Source organism: Palaemon carinicauda, chromosome 11, assembly GCF_036898095.1.
Source record: "Palaemon carinicauda isolate YSFRI2023 chromosome 11, ASM3689809v2, whole genome shotgun sequence".
NCBI classification, from domain to species: domain Eukaryota; kingdom Metazoa; phylum Arthropoda; class Malacostraca; order Decapoda; family Palaemonidae; genus Palaemon; species Palaemon carinicauda.
This window is the reverse complement of record NC_090735.1, coordinates 129,137,775-129,151,490: the sequence shown is the minus strand read 5'-3', so window position 1 is coordinate 129,151,490 and position 13,716 is coordinate 129,137,775. Positions and strand designations below refer to the sequence as shown.

At 39.2% G+C, this 13,716-nt stretch overlaps 1 protein-coding gene across 5 annotated transcripts in view; it reads left to right on the top strand.

Annotated features, from left to right (window-relative positions):
- Positions 1 to 12,593, top strand: part of LOC137650207 (LEM protein 2-like) — a 62,264-nt gene extending 49,671 nt beyond the window's left edge. For all 5 annotated transcript variants that reach the window (XM_068383400.1, XM_068383398.1, XM_068383395.1 and 2 more), the window contains exons 5-7: positions 1,672 to 1,816; positions 5,715 to 5,877; positions 10,315 to 12,593. In XM_068383400.1, coding sequence (XP_068239501.1) covers positions 1,672 to 1,816; positions 5,715 to 5,877; positions 10,315 to 10,479 — 473 coding nt within the window. In that variant the 3' untranslated portion in view covers positions 10,480 to 12,593. The remainder of the gene's footprint in view (positions 1 to 1,671; positions 1,817 to 5,714; positions 5,878 to 10,314) is intronic.
- The last annotated feature ends 1,123 nt before the right edge of the window (positions 12,594 to 13,716 follow it).

The following is a 13,716-nucleotide window of genomic DNA, read 5'->3' as shown; positions in this document are numbered from 1 at the left end:
TTCTTTAGCAGACAGCCATTTTCCATTCTCTCAACATGGCCAAACCACCTCAACACATTCATATCCACTCTAGCTGCTAACTCATTTCTTATACCCGTTCTCACCCTCACTACTTTGTTCCTAACCCTATCTACTCGAGATACACCAGCCATACTCCTTAGACTCTTAATCTCAAACAAATTCAATTTCTGTCTCCGTCACTTTCATTCCCCACAACCCAGATCCATACATCACAGTTGGTACAATCACTTTCTCATACAGAACTCTCTTTACATTCGTGCCCAACCCTCTATTGTTTACTACTCCCTTAACTGCCCCCAACACTTTGCATCTTTCATTCACTCTCTGACGTACATCTGCTTCCCCTCCACCATTTGCTGCAACAACAGACCCCAAGTACTTGAACTGATCCACCTCCTCAAGTAACACTCCATTCAAAATGACATTCGACCTCGCACCACCTTCCCTTCTTGTACATCTCATAATCTTACTTTTACCCACATTAACTCTCAACTTCCTTCTTTCACACACCCTTTCAAATTCTGTCACTAATCGGCCAAGCTTCTCTTCTGCGACCGCAACCAGTACAGTATCATTCGCAAACAACAACTGATTTACCTCCCATTCATGGTCATTCTCGTTCCTGCAGGTTGTATGTGGGAATAAAGATGGAAAAGAAGAATAACCATGGTTTGACATTCAAATTTAAGTACTGTATACCACCATAAGTTATGTTATCAGCCAAGACCTCCTGCCAAAGTTGTAGCAGTAACTCATCCATTATGTTTTAGTTTACAGCATCTCGGTTGTAGGCGCTGATAAAGTACAGAGTACTTATGTTAGACGTAATGAGATCACTAGGTAGCAAGAGTCCCTTAGTTTCCAAACCCTCCAGAATCCTGTAAACTGGTGCACATCACAATTTTGAAGGCACTTCTTGGTGAACAGATGATGGGAGAAGAAACATCCACTTTGAGTTGGAGGCTGCCTTTTTAATTTTTGGACAGTTTTACATAGGCAGAAGACAATGAAATCAAGACATTCCAAACGTTCAAGAAATTACATATAAGACGGACACGATCAATGAAAACGATCTCTACATTGCTACTACCTGAAGATGATAAGGTGTCTTAGTAGTAACAAATCCAGACAGTATGTCTAGGGGCCAGTTAAGAAAGCAGGTTTTTAAGAACCTTTTCTTTGATCAAGATAATTATTCTATTTGCCACTTTAGTCATGTCAGGTCCGTTGAGATTGACTTTTCATAAAATCACAGCTATCTTTGTAACAGTGCTTTTATTTTTAAGTAGATGTCTGCAATATGGCCAGCAGTTAAAATTATTCTCAACAAGCTGTCGCAAGAATTTTATTTTCAGTGACTAGATATGCTTTGGCAGCCCTACAAAGTTGTAGTCTTGAAAAATCCTATGTTCAACATATTAAGTGAAATATATTAGATTCCTACACTTGATGACATGAAGGAAATGGGGATACTGCTGAAGCTGCATTTACAGTAGTATGAAGAGATCAGATATACTTTTCTGTAATTTTATCTGAAATTCTTTATTTTCTATTCTATTTGTAGGCAAGTGTTACAAGATTAATAATGATTTTTGTATTTAATCATTTTAGAATGTTACAAGTTGTGCTAATCATGGTTTTCCATTTTAGCGGGAGAAAGGGAAAAGGGAGATATTTTATACGACCCTGATAAACACACTCCCTCTCCGCGTCGCAGTTTGCGGTCTGTTACTTCAACCACCACTACCACAAAATATGAGAGCACTATTTTCCGGAATGTGAACAATGGAAGAAGGTAAATTATTTTGCCCTATCTTGAATTTTAAAAGTTTCATGTTTTTTTTCCGTAGCACTTCTAGTCCTTATTTTTTCTAGCCCATTCATTTAGGTATTTAGACCCATCCAATTAAATGTTTCTACAAAGTTTTATTTATATAAATTTTCCTACACAAATACAAACCATTGTTATTTACTATAGAAGAATGATAATAGGAAAGCTGAAATATATCTATTAAAAACTTACTGAAGTGTAAACAACTGGCAGGTAGTTTACCTGCCGGTAGCAGAGGCAAACCCCCCCCCCCCTTACTTGACAACCCACATTCAACTCTTTCATTTCAGCCATTGGAGAGTGTGTATCCTCACTTTCTGACTGGAATTTTTATAGCAGTATTTTTTTTATAATTTTGCCTTTACTTTTCTGCGTGTTTGTGTGTTTTTCTTGCATCATGCCTATTATGCGGGTATGCCCTAGGATACTGCCGAAGATCTCTGATAGCTTTATGAGAGGCATTGATGTTGTATGTGTGTTTGTTACAAGGATTTTGGCTGTTTGGTAGAGTGATTTAGTCCAAGCATTTAGTTCTTATGATCTTATCTAACTTATTTTTAAAGTGTCTGGAAGCTGTGACTTCGATTGATCACCGAAAGACTAGACTTCCGTAACTCTGCTTAAAACTGCTTTCCTATTTCCACCAGAAGAGGTAGCGTCAATTACAGAGAACTCAAGGAAGGAGACTCGGGACTCCTTAATGCAGAGCCTAATCCTTTAGAGCACCACAACACAACTTCAGAACACTCCCAAGTCATTGGGACAGCCAGTTCAACCTAAGAAGGTTGAGAGAGGAGGACTGAAACCTCAGCAGTCTCCTCAAGAAGTTGGCAGCCGTTCCCCTCTTGTAGATTCAAGGTTGTAGCCAAGGAAGGTGTAGAAGTAGGTGTCTGCGTTAGGACAGGGGATCCCCCAATTTACCACCAGTTGGGGATGCCTACAAAGGAATTGGAGGAGGTGGTGGTGACTTCCTGGGGCTGAGGACTGGACAGTTCAGGTCGTATGCTCAGGATTTCCTCTCCCTTTCATCAGCTCTCCCCCTCTGATTCATCCTCTGGTAACATATTCATTTTATCACCAGGGGTCGCAAAGAGATCTTGCTCTTCAACAAGATATCATGCTGTAGGAAGTTGAGGACAGATCTCTGGAGGCGGGAGACACTTCATCAATCTCTCGGCCTTGTATGTGTACACTCAACAGACCGCTTTCAGAATGGAAACACCTGCCAGTTTTCCCAGCAATAAGACCAGGGAGCATCCTGAAAATGTTGGACCCCAAGGACCCCTATTTCCAGATACCAGTTCATCCATCTTCCTGGAAATACCTTCAAATAGTGGTCAACCAGAATGTTTTACAATTCAAAGTCCTCTTTTTCAGTGTATCCACTAGCATTAAGAGAGTTCAAATTTTTATTGGCTTGAGCTGTCGCCTGTGGGATTAAATTGCACCTTTACCCAACTGGTTGATTCTTTCAAAATCAAAAGAAAGCCTTCTAGTCCTTTGGGACAGGGATCTTGACTAAATCAAGAGAAGTCTGTTCTCATCCCCATTCGTAGGTTGAGTTACAGAGGGATGGGTATAGACACCATTCAAAAGAACAGAATCTTGCCCCTGCAAGAGGTAGCCCTTCCCTTCCCATGTCAGTCTCATCTGCCAGCTCATCAGTGGTGGATCCTCGGCTACCTGACATCAATAGAGCATTTGGGTTCTGGAGGCCTACTCCGCTTTTGTTGATCTTTGCAATGGCAGCTGAAATCGTGGTCTCAACATCAGGACGATCCTCTAACCTCTATCCTCTGAGAATATCTTTTTTTTCTTTTTTCACACATTCAAGGAAGGTTCGAAGGCTCGCCTAGGATATTGCATGATATCAAGAGCTTGGTCAGCTAGAGACCACCAAGCATGTTTCATGTTGGAAGTGAAGGCAGCCTGGTTGGCCTTTCAGGAAATGTTCTCTTCTGAACGCATATTCCATGTGTTGATGAGCATCAACACATGGTTTCCTACATTCGCAAGCAAGGAGAGACAATCTTTCTTGAACTTTGTCATCTAGCAATAATGACCAATAAGTGGGCAGAAGCCAACTTTATGGCTCTCAGCCCAATTCATCCCGCTGCTTGTTACAAACATTTCAAGAGAAGTTCTCCATCTCTCAGACCACCTACGTCAAATACATCTGGATTTTACACGTAGCAGCGAAGTTGCTACAGCTTCACACATGGAGGTTATCTAGCATTCTTTAGAGAGAGGGTTTTCTCGAGAGAGGACATCTGATATCCGGATATCAGCAAATCCTCTACTTTGGTCTACAGTACTAGGCAAAGTGGGCCATTTTCTTTGGTTAATGTGAAACAGGTCTCTATTCTCGGAGCCTCTGTTCTGTTGATTGCTGACTTGTTTTACTTCTGCAAGACCCAAAATTTTTATCTTTAAGCGTTGTAAGTTTTCAAGAGATGCCTAGGAACCTGATAGACTGTTGCTATGTGGTGAAAGGTCATTGAGGTGCTACCTCAAATGTGTCCATGTTAGCCAAACCTCATCTGCAACATCTCTTCAGTGTCATGGGAAGGAATAATAAAAAGATTTTGAGGAACACCAATGCCATCTGGTTGAGGGTAGTCATCCGTTTGCTATCATCTCCTTCGGAGTCTGAGGTACAGGTTAAAGCCTCTAACATAGGTTCTTCAGGCAGGTGATCAGAGAAGAGACCACCTTCACAGCCCATTACCTGCAGAATGTGACTAGCAGATCCATGTACACGTTCTCGTTAGGACCTATAATAGCTGCTAGTTTTTTTTTCCTTATCTTTCCTCTTGGGGGTACAGCCTTGCCAGTTGGACTTGATCTATAATTAAGCTAAGATCACTGTGCTTTCAGGTACTGTTTGTGTAACCATGGAGAAGCCTTGTTCCCACTCTTCTTGTGATGTGAAGGGTGAAGTATCCAGACAAATCTTGTAGTTCATAAAATGGCCCTCTACAGTAGCTTTGACAACTCGTAACTTTCATAAGCCTTGAAATACACAGGATGCTAGCTCAAGTACAATTACTTTAGGCAGTGGCCATTAGCCCCCATGCATACAGATGGTCCACAAGGTGTAAGGAACATTCATTCTTCAGTATTTTATGCATCAATCTCCAGTTCCTGGGCCAAGTTCTAGCCAGTTGGATAGGACTTCCTCCCACCAAAGGATTCCTATAGTAAATAACAATGGTTTGTATTTGTGTAGGAACAAATGATAAGTTTTGTCAAACCTGAGTTCTTTACCCAAGTTTTCCTGCCAACACTAACCCTCAAGTAAGTCCCGGCTGGAATAAAAAAATGCGTGCTGTGGGCCAGCGGGTGGGGTGTGGGGACACTGCTGCCTCCCCTCTGCCGGCAGGTAAATTGATTGCCAGTAGTTTATATATTGTTTAAAGATTTTAACTCCCATATTCCAGGATTGTATAGTTAGGAAAAATAGAAAATACTTGAAAAAAATTGTCTTACTCACTTTTTGTTTTTATTTACCCCCTAATCTGCTTTTTTTATAATTACATATTAAGTTCAAACAATTTTTCTTACATTACTGTTATAATATAAACCACCATAAATTTCATAAATAAATGAACAAGGATCAAATTGCAAAGTAATAATTTTTTTTTATATATTTTAACATTGTTAGATACAGGATTTATAGCTTTTCTGTTGTGAAGAGATTTGATATAAAGAAAAGTATTTGTGGATGATATAGTTCTCTTAATATGTAGGTTGGCATTATGCTTGCATGCTTTAAGGGGAAGGTTATAAGTTCAATTGTGTTGAATATTTTGAATTTATTCCTGTGAAAAATTATGGTTAATAGAAATTTATTTCTTTTTAGTGGGTTGATAGGTTCAACTGATGATACTCCTTCAAAGGTATCTACAGAAGAGGAGGAGGAACAAGAACTGGACAGAAAAAGCAAGATGTCCCTGATTGTGCGGTTACTTGTCAAGTTGTTGTTCCTCGGACTTATTATTGCCCTTATTTTATATATTTACCAGGTAAGGTGCTGTTGGAATTTTTTGCCTTTTCTTAACATAATGAATATATGTCTACAGCGTAGGCTTTACCCTAATAAAGTGAGCCGAGAGCCTCGGCTACAATCGTCTTTTATGTGAATGAGCTCCCTGCAGAAAATTCTCTACCTGCCTAATACATTTTCAGTAGCACACATGCACAAGTAGGTAAAATACTCTTTTCATGTATCAAACATGTCTTCCACATACACTAATACTGACTGTATTAAAATCCTTTTGAGTTCCAACACATGCATCTCGGGTACGTTCTACCTAAAGACATCTACTCCTTACTGGCGGTATGGGTTAAGACATGAATTTAGGTACGTGAGGCAAAGAGGGCAGCTGACCTGAGGTGGGGTCAGGGATTGGGTCATTCATATGAAGAGAATAAGTTTTGGAAAGAAGTGAAGAGAGTAAGGAGGGCTGGCTCAAGAATTGAGGAGACAGTGAAATTTGGAAATGGAAGGTTGTTAAAAGGAGAGGAGACAAGGAAAAGATGGGTGGAATATTTTGAAAGTGTACTGAATGTTGAGGATAATAGGGAGGCAGATATAATTGCTGTTGCAGGTGTTGAGGTGCCAGTGATGGGAGATGAGAATGAGAGAGATTACAATAGATGAAGTGAGGAGAGCACTAGATGAAACGAGAGTAGGAAAAGCGTCTGGTATGGATGGTGTGAGAGCTGAGGTGTTGAAGGAAGGGGGTGTGACTGTACTTGAATGGTTGGTGAGATTGTTTAATATGTGTTTTGTGTTGTCCAATGGTTGTGCATGTATTGTACCACTATATAAGGGTAAGGGAGATGTGCATGAGTGTTGTAATTCAAGAGGTATTAGTTTGTTAAGGGTAGTTGGAAAAGTGTATGGTAGAGTAATGACTTAATAGGATCAAGGATAAAACAGAGAATGCAATCTTAAAAATACAGGGTGGTTTTAGAAGAGGTAGGAGTTGTATGAATCGGATTTTTACAGTAAGGCAGATATGCGAGAAATATTTAGCAAAAGGTAAGGAGGTGTATGTTGCGTTTATGGATCTGGAAAAAGCGTATGATAGAGTTGATAGGGAAGCAATGTGGAATGTGATGAGGTTATATATATATGGAGTTGGTGGAAAGTTGTTGCAAGCAGTGAAAAGTTTCTACAAAGGTAGTAAAGCATGTGTTAGGATAGGAAATGAAGCGAGTGATTGGTTTCCGGTGAGAGTTGGGCTGAGACAGGGATGTGTGGTGTCACCGTGGTTGTTTAACTTGTATGTTGATGGAGTGGTGAGAGAGGTGAATGCTCGAGTGCTTGGACGAGGATTAAAACTGGTAGACGAGAATGACCATGAATGGGAGGTAAATCAGTTGTTGTTTGTGGATGATACTGTACTGGTTGCAGACACGGAAGAGAAGCTTGGCCGATTAGTGACAGAATTTGGAAAAGTGTGTGAGAGAAGGAAGTTGAGAGTTAATTTGGGTAAGAGTAAGGTTATGAGATGTACGAGAAGGGAAGGTGGTGCAAGGTTGAATGTCATGTTGAATGGAGAGTTACTTGAGGAGGTGGATCAGTTTAAGTACTTGGGGTCTGTTGTTACAGCAAATGGTGGAGTGGAAGCAGATGTACGTCAGAGAGTGAATGAAGGTTGCAAAGTGTTGGGGGCATTTAAGGGAGTAGTAAAAAATAGAGGGTTGGGCATGAATGTAAAGAGAGTTCTATATGAGAAAGTGATTGTACCAACTGTGATGTAGGGATCGGAGTTGTGGGGAATAGACAGAAATTGAATGTGTTTGAGATGAAGTGTCTAAGGAGTATGGCTGGTGTATCTCGAGTAGATAGGGTTAGGAACAAAGTGGTGAGAGTGAGAACGGGTGTAAGAAATGAGTTAGCAGCTAGAGTGGATATGAATGTGTTGAGGTGGTTTGGCCATGTTGAGAGAATGGAAAATGGCTGTCTGCTAAAGAAGGTGATGAATGCAAGAGTTGATAGGAGAAGTACAAGAGGAAGCCCAAGGTTTGGGTGGATGGATGGAGTGCAGGAAGCTCTGGGTGATAGGAGGATAGATGTGAGAGAGCGTGCTAGAAATATGAACGGATGGCGAGCGATTGTGACGCAGTTCCGGTAGGCCCTGCTGCTTCCTCCGATGCCTTAGATGACCGCGGAGGTAGCAGCAGTAGGGGATCCAGTGTTATGAAGCTTCATCTGTGGTGGATAAAAGGGGAGGGTGGGCTGTGGCACCCTAGCAGTACCAGCTGAACTGGTTGAGTCCCTTGTTAGGCTGGGAGGAACGTAGAGAGTAGAGGTTCCCTTTTTTGTTTTTTGTTTCATTTGTTGATGTCGGCTTACCCCCCCCCCCCACAATTGGGGGAAGTGCCTTTGTATATGTATGTATTTTAGTGAGGCAGAATTGCAGATTTGCACGGGTGACCTTTTAACTCTGAAAAGTTTCCTAAATGCTGATTGGTTTGAAGTGCGTTTGTCCGAATACCATCATTGTTTTTAAATAATTACCAAGTAATGTGAACCAAAACTTTAAGTACAAACCTAAATTTCTCCCTAAGATATAGGTTTGGCAATAAATAATGTGAACGAATAAAGAGATAAAAGTTTTGTGATGGCGAGTCTAAATTTAATAACGTGCCGAAGTTAACAACAGGAGCTTGTTTTCTGATGCACACTGCCTAATTTTGTAACTTTCCCCTATTTTAACTCAAATTGGGATAAATTACACTAAGCATAAGAAAAGCATGTTGTTATAAACTTTCTTTGAATACCAGAATCTATAAAAACATGGAATTAATAAATTCGTTATTGGTGAAAATAGCGGTTAGGTAAAACTAGGACCCACTTAGAGTGGGTCCTGTGTAAAAGGAGCATTCTACTGTCAAACACCGAAGAGGGAATGGAATGGAGAAGTTGGGGTATTGCGATTGTAACTCGGCAGTGAAATTATAAATTAGTTTGTGATTTTTGTGCAATTTATGCAACACTGCAGTATCCTCAAACCATCACTATTTCATAATATATTTATTTGTTAACATTATTTATTGACAAAACCTATATCTGGGGGAGAAATTTAGGTTAGTGAATAAGTTTCAATTCACATTACTTGGTAATTATTTAAAAATTATTGGTATTCGGACAAAAATATTTCCGACCAATCAGCTATTAGGAAACTTCCCGAGTTAAAAGGGCACCCCTGCGAGTTGGTGCAAATCTGCCTCGCGAAAGTAAATTTACTATAGTCAAGGGTCTTTCCTCTATTCCACAGTATCCTGTCCTGTGCTCTCTTCCTTAAGGTCCATTAGGGTTGTCTTCATTTACTGCATCAGTGTTCCCACAATTTCTTGGGCTTGCCTTTAGGTGTTCTGAGGGATCCATGGGATGGACACACTAAATTATTTAACTATGTAGGGTTGTGGTGGGCTGTTGGAAACATTCTTGCTGGCATCTACCGGACTGGGGTTCAAGTCCTGCTCAATTTCAATAGTTTCTCTATAGTGTCTGCAACCTCACAATCTTGTGAGCTAAGGATGGGGTTTTGGGGGGATCACTGTAGATTTCAGAGAAAACTATGTGGTCCTTGTAGCTTTCTATCAAGAAACATTTTTTTTCACTTTTTATGAAAAGTTGCAAGTCTTTCCAAAGTACAGTATGGTTAAATCTATTCTTATTTTATAGCTTTTGCCAGAATTAGTCTTGCCTAATAGGTGTAGGTTGGCCAGGCCACCAGCCACCCATTTAGATACTACTGCTAGAGAATTATGGGGTTCTTTGACTGGCCAGACAGTACTACATTGGATCCTTCTCTCTGGTTACAGTTTTTTCCCCTTGCCTACACATACACCGAATAGTTTGGCATATTCTTTACATATTCTCCTCTCTCCTCATACATGTGACAACACTGAGATTACCAAACCATTATTCTTCATCCAAGGGGTTAACTACTTCACTAATTGTTCAGTGGCTACTTTCATCTTGGTAAGGGTAGACGAGAGACTTTAGCTATGGTAAGCAGCTATTCTAGGAGGACACTCCAAAATCAAACCATTGTTCTCTAATCTTCAGTAGTGCCATAGCCTCTTTACCGTGGTCTTTCACTGTCTTGGGTTAGAGTTCTCTTGCTTGAGGGTACACTCGGGGACACTATTCTAATTTCTCTTCCTCTTGTTTTGTTAAAGTATTTATTGTTTACATAGGAAATATTTTTTTTAATGTTAGTTACTGTTCTTAAAATAGTTTATTTTTCCTTGTTTCCTTTCCTCACTAGGCTATTTTCCCTGTTAGGGCGCCTGGGCTTATAGCATCCTGCTTTTCCAACTAGGGTTGTAGCTTAGCAATTAATAATAATAATTGCTCTCTTATAATTATGCTACACTAGTATTTCGATATTTTGCCATATTTTAAAAGAGTATCTGACTAATTTCAATTTTATTTTCAGAATGACCCTAGTGAAAGTCCATTCAAAGCAGTTGAGGAGTTAGCCCGTCAAGCCCTTGAAGCTGCTGTCGGGGAAGAGGCAAGTGAGAAAGAGAAAGGAGCCATTGAAAGTGTAAAAGCTGCCGATGCTAAACCAGAACCACAGCAAGTGCCAGAAGTACATTAAAAAACTCAAATTCTCTATATTTCTGTAATTTTCATTTGAAAAATTTAAAGTATTTTCATCACTAACCTACAGTACAGCTTTTTATAGCATCATTTGAAAAAAAAAAACAAAGATTTTGCTGTGCATCATTAAATATATTCAGTGAAGGTAGTTCTTTTAGGTAAAATTACTTAACGTGTTGATGTCTTTTCCTTTCCACGTGTGACTGGTTTAAGTAGTTCCCTACCTGAAGTCACACAAGGATGACTATTTCCCCAGTTCATTTTGAGAGTACAGTACTACCATTCACGTCTCAATAACTTATAATTTTAGTCTGTTTTACACACGTGAAAAGTCTACATAGTCAATACTGGTCTTTATTATGATAATAACTATGATATATTGCAAACCCTTTTACTATGATGCTACTACAGTATACTGCTTTCCCACCCTTTTATATGTGTTAAAGCCATCAAATAATTTGTTTTTAATATCTCTCGCTCTCTCTTGGGTGATTGAAATGAAATTTTATATTGGCTGCAAATTTTATTTACTAGTTACATACGATATACGATCTAGAATAGTGGTTTTACGATGGCAAGAAAAGATTTCGGTGAGCTTATCTAGAATTTTTTAAATTTGGAAACTATTGGTCTCATTGTTCTGCTCAAATGTATTTGTATGATGGTGCCACTGGCAAAGTAACAGTGATGTGAAAATCCCTTATGTGCACGTGTATTATACCTTGACATAAGTTGTGTTTTTTCTTCGAAGTATGGGGTTAACGGTGGAATACGTAATTAAAGTATTTCATTTTTAACGTAGCCCAGTCAGAGGATTGTCTATACTTAACAGTATTCTTTTGTTGTTTATTAAAATGTTTTAACTGGTACTCTGCAGATGTTCACAGGTAGTTAGGGAATGCTGGATTTGGCTTCAGTTTATCAGAGATTGTTTTAGTAGAGTCGAAGTTGCATTTGATTTGTGTGGTATTGTATTATTCATCTGTCAGTTTTGTGAACAAAAGTATTAAAGAAAAATACAAAAGTAAAAGGAAATGTATCATGTGATAAGAATACATTTGCCTCATTTCTGAGGATACCTTTGATTTCTGTTATTAATTTTTCTTTGTAATTGGGGAGTAGATTTTAATCTGCTTTGAATAAGAAAAAAAAAGACTATTTTTGTAATGTTCAGAAACGACGCATTTTGCAACTACTTCGAGAAGTGTGGTTACAGTTGAGGTAGAATACTCCTGGTAGAGACAGTATTAGGAAAGTTTTAGTGCTTAGGTAGTTGTAGTATTGGAATTTAAATTTATTTCCAGTTCATCCTAAATCACCTGTGAACCAATGTCTCGAATTACCTTGTCGTTTGTTGAAGAACAATATTTGTCTGTATGTAATAATGATTTTATGTTCACGGTTAGGGAGAATATTTTATTTACCATACCTTGTTTTGTTGAAATAATCTTCTTAGTCTTTTCTCAATACTTTGTTATGGTTGATTTTGTATTTTTCCATTCCATGTTTGTTCATGTGATTTGATGAAATGGGTCAATTTAATTTTCAAGATGCTTGGTTTTCTTCATGTTTAGTCATTTTTGGTACATTTAAATACTGAAAGTACAAGTATCATTAATAAAGAAATATTTGTATGACTTAGATGATTACTGTATATAGAATCTCTAAGATTGGTGTCAGTCATAATGAGGAAAACCAAACATAATTGTCCTTTTTGTACTTCCTACAAGAATTGTTTGGTCCTACATGTAAAATAATAACAAGAGAGCTTTTATTATGAAGTCCAGAAGGAGTTTTTTATGTTTAGTCCTACATTTACTCTATTGTACATAATTAATGAAGCTCCTGTTGATAGTTCAAAGTCCTGTTCATAATTTTAACATGTTTTAAGTTTTTGAGTTGTCATAAGTCGGCTCCTTTTTCAACCTTCCTTTCTTATTAGTTTATAGAGTTTGCTGTGAATTTGTCTTTGGGTGGTCTCTCTCTGATCTAGCTCGTAAGTTTCTTCAAAAGCTGGTGATCCGAATATAGTATTTTACTCTGGAGGTCATAACAAATTTTATACTGTGTAGTGTAAGGAAATACAAGGCTATAATAAAGATGAATTTTACAGTATTATTATTATTATTACTTGCTAAGCTACAACCCTAGATGGAAAAGCAGGATGCTATAAGCCCAAGGGCCCCAACAGGGAAATCAGCCCTGTGAGGAAAGGAAACGGAAAAATGAAATATTTCAAGAACAGTAACAACTTTAAAATAAATATTTCATTTATACATACATACATATACCAAGGCCCTTCCCCAATTTTGGGGGGTAGCCGACATCAACAAAGAAACAAAAACAAAAAGAGGACCTCTACTCTCTACGTTCCTCCCAGCCTAACAAGGGACTCAACCGAGTTCAGCTGGTACTGCTAGGGTGTCACAGCCCACCCTCCCACATTATCCACCACTGATGAAGCTTCATAATGCTGAATCCCCTACTGCTGCCACCTCCGCGGTCATCTAAGGCATCGGAGGAAGCAGCAGGGCCTACCGGAACTGTGTCACAATCGCTCGCCATTCATTCCTATTTCTAGCACGCTCTCTTGCCTCACATCTATCCTCATATCACCCAAAGCTTCCTTCACTCCATCCATCCACCCAAACCTTGGCCTTCCTCTCGTACTTCTCCCATCAACTCTTGCATTCATCATCACCTTTAGCAGACAGCCATTTTCCATTCTCTCAACATGGCCAAACCACCTCAACACACTCATATCCACTCTAGCTGCTAACTCATTTCTTACACCCGTTCTCACCCTCACCACTTCGTTCCTAACCCTATCAACTCGAGATACACCAGCCATACTCCTGAGACACTTCATCTCAAACACATTCAATTTCTGTCTCCATCACTTTCATTCCCCACAACTCCGATCCATACATCACAGTTGGTACAATCACTTAATCATATAGAACTCTCTTTACATTCATGCCCAACCCTCTCTTTTTTACTACTCCCTTAACTGCCCCCAACACTTTGCAACCTTCATTCACTCTCTGACGTACATCTGCTTCCACTCCACCATTTGCTGCAACAACAGACCCCAAGTACTTGAACAGATCCACCTCCTCAAGTAACTCTCCATTCAACATGACATTCAACCTTGCACCACCTTCCCTTCTCGTACATCTCATAACCTTACTCTTACCCACATTAACACTCAACTTCCTTCTCTCACACACTTCCA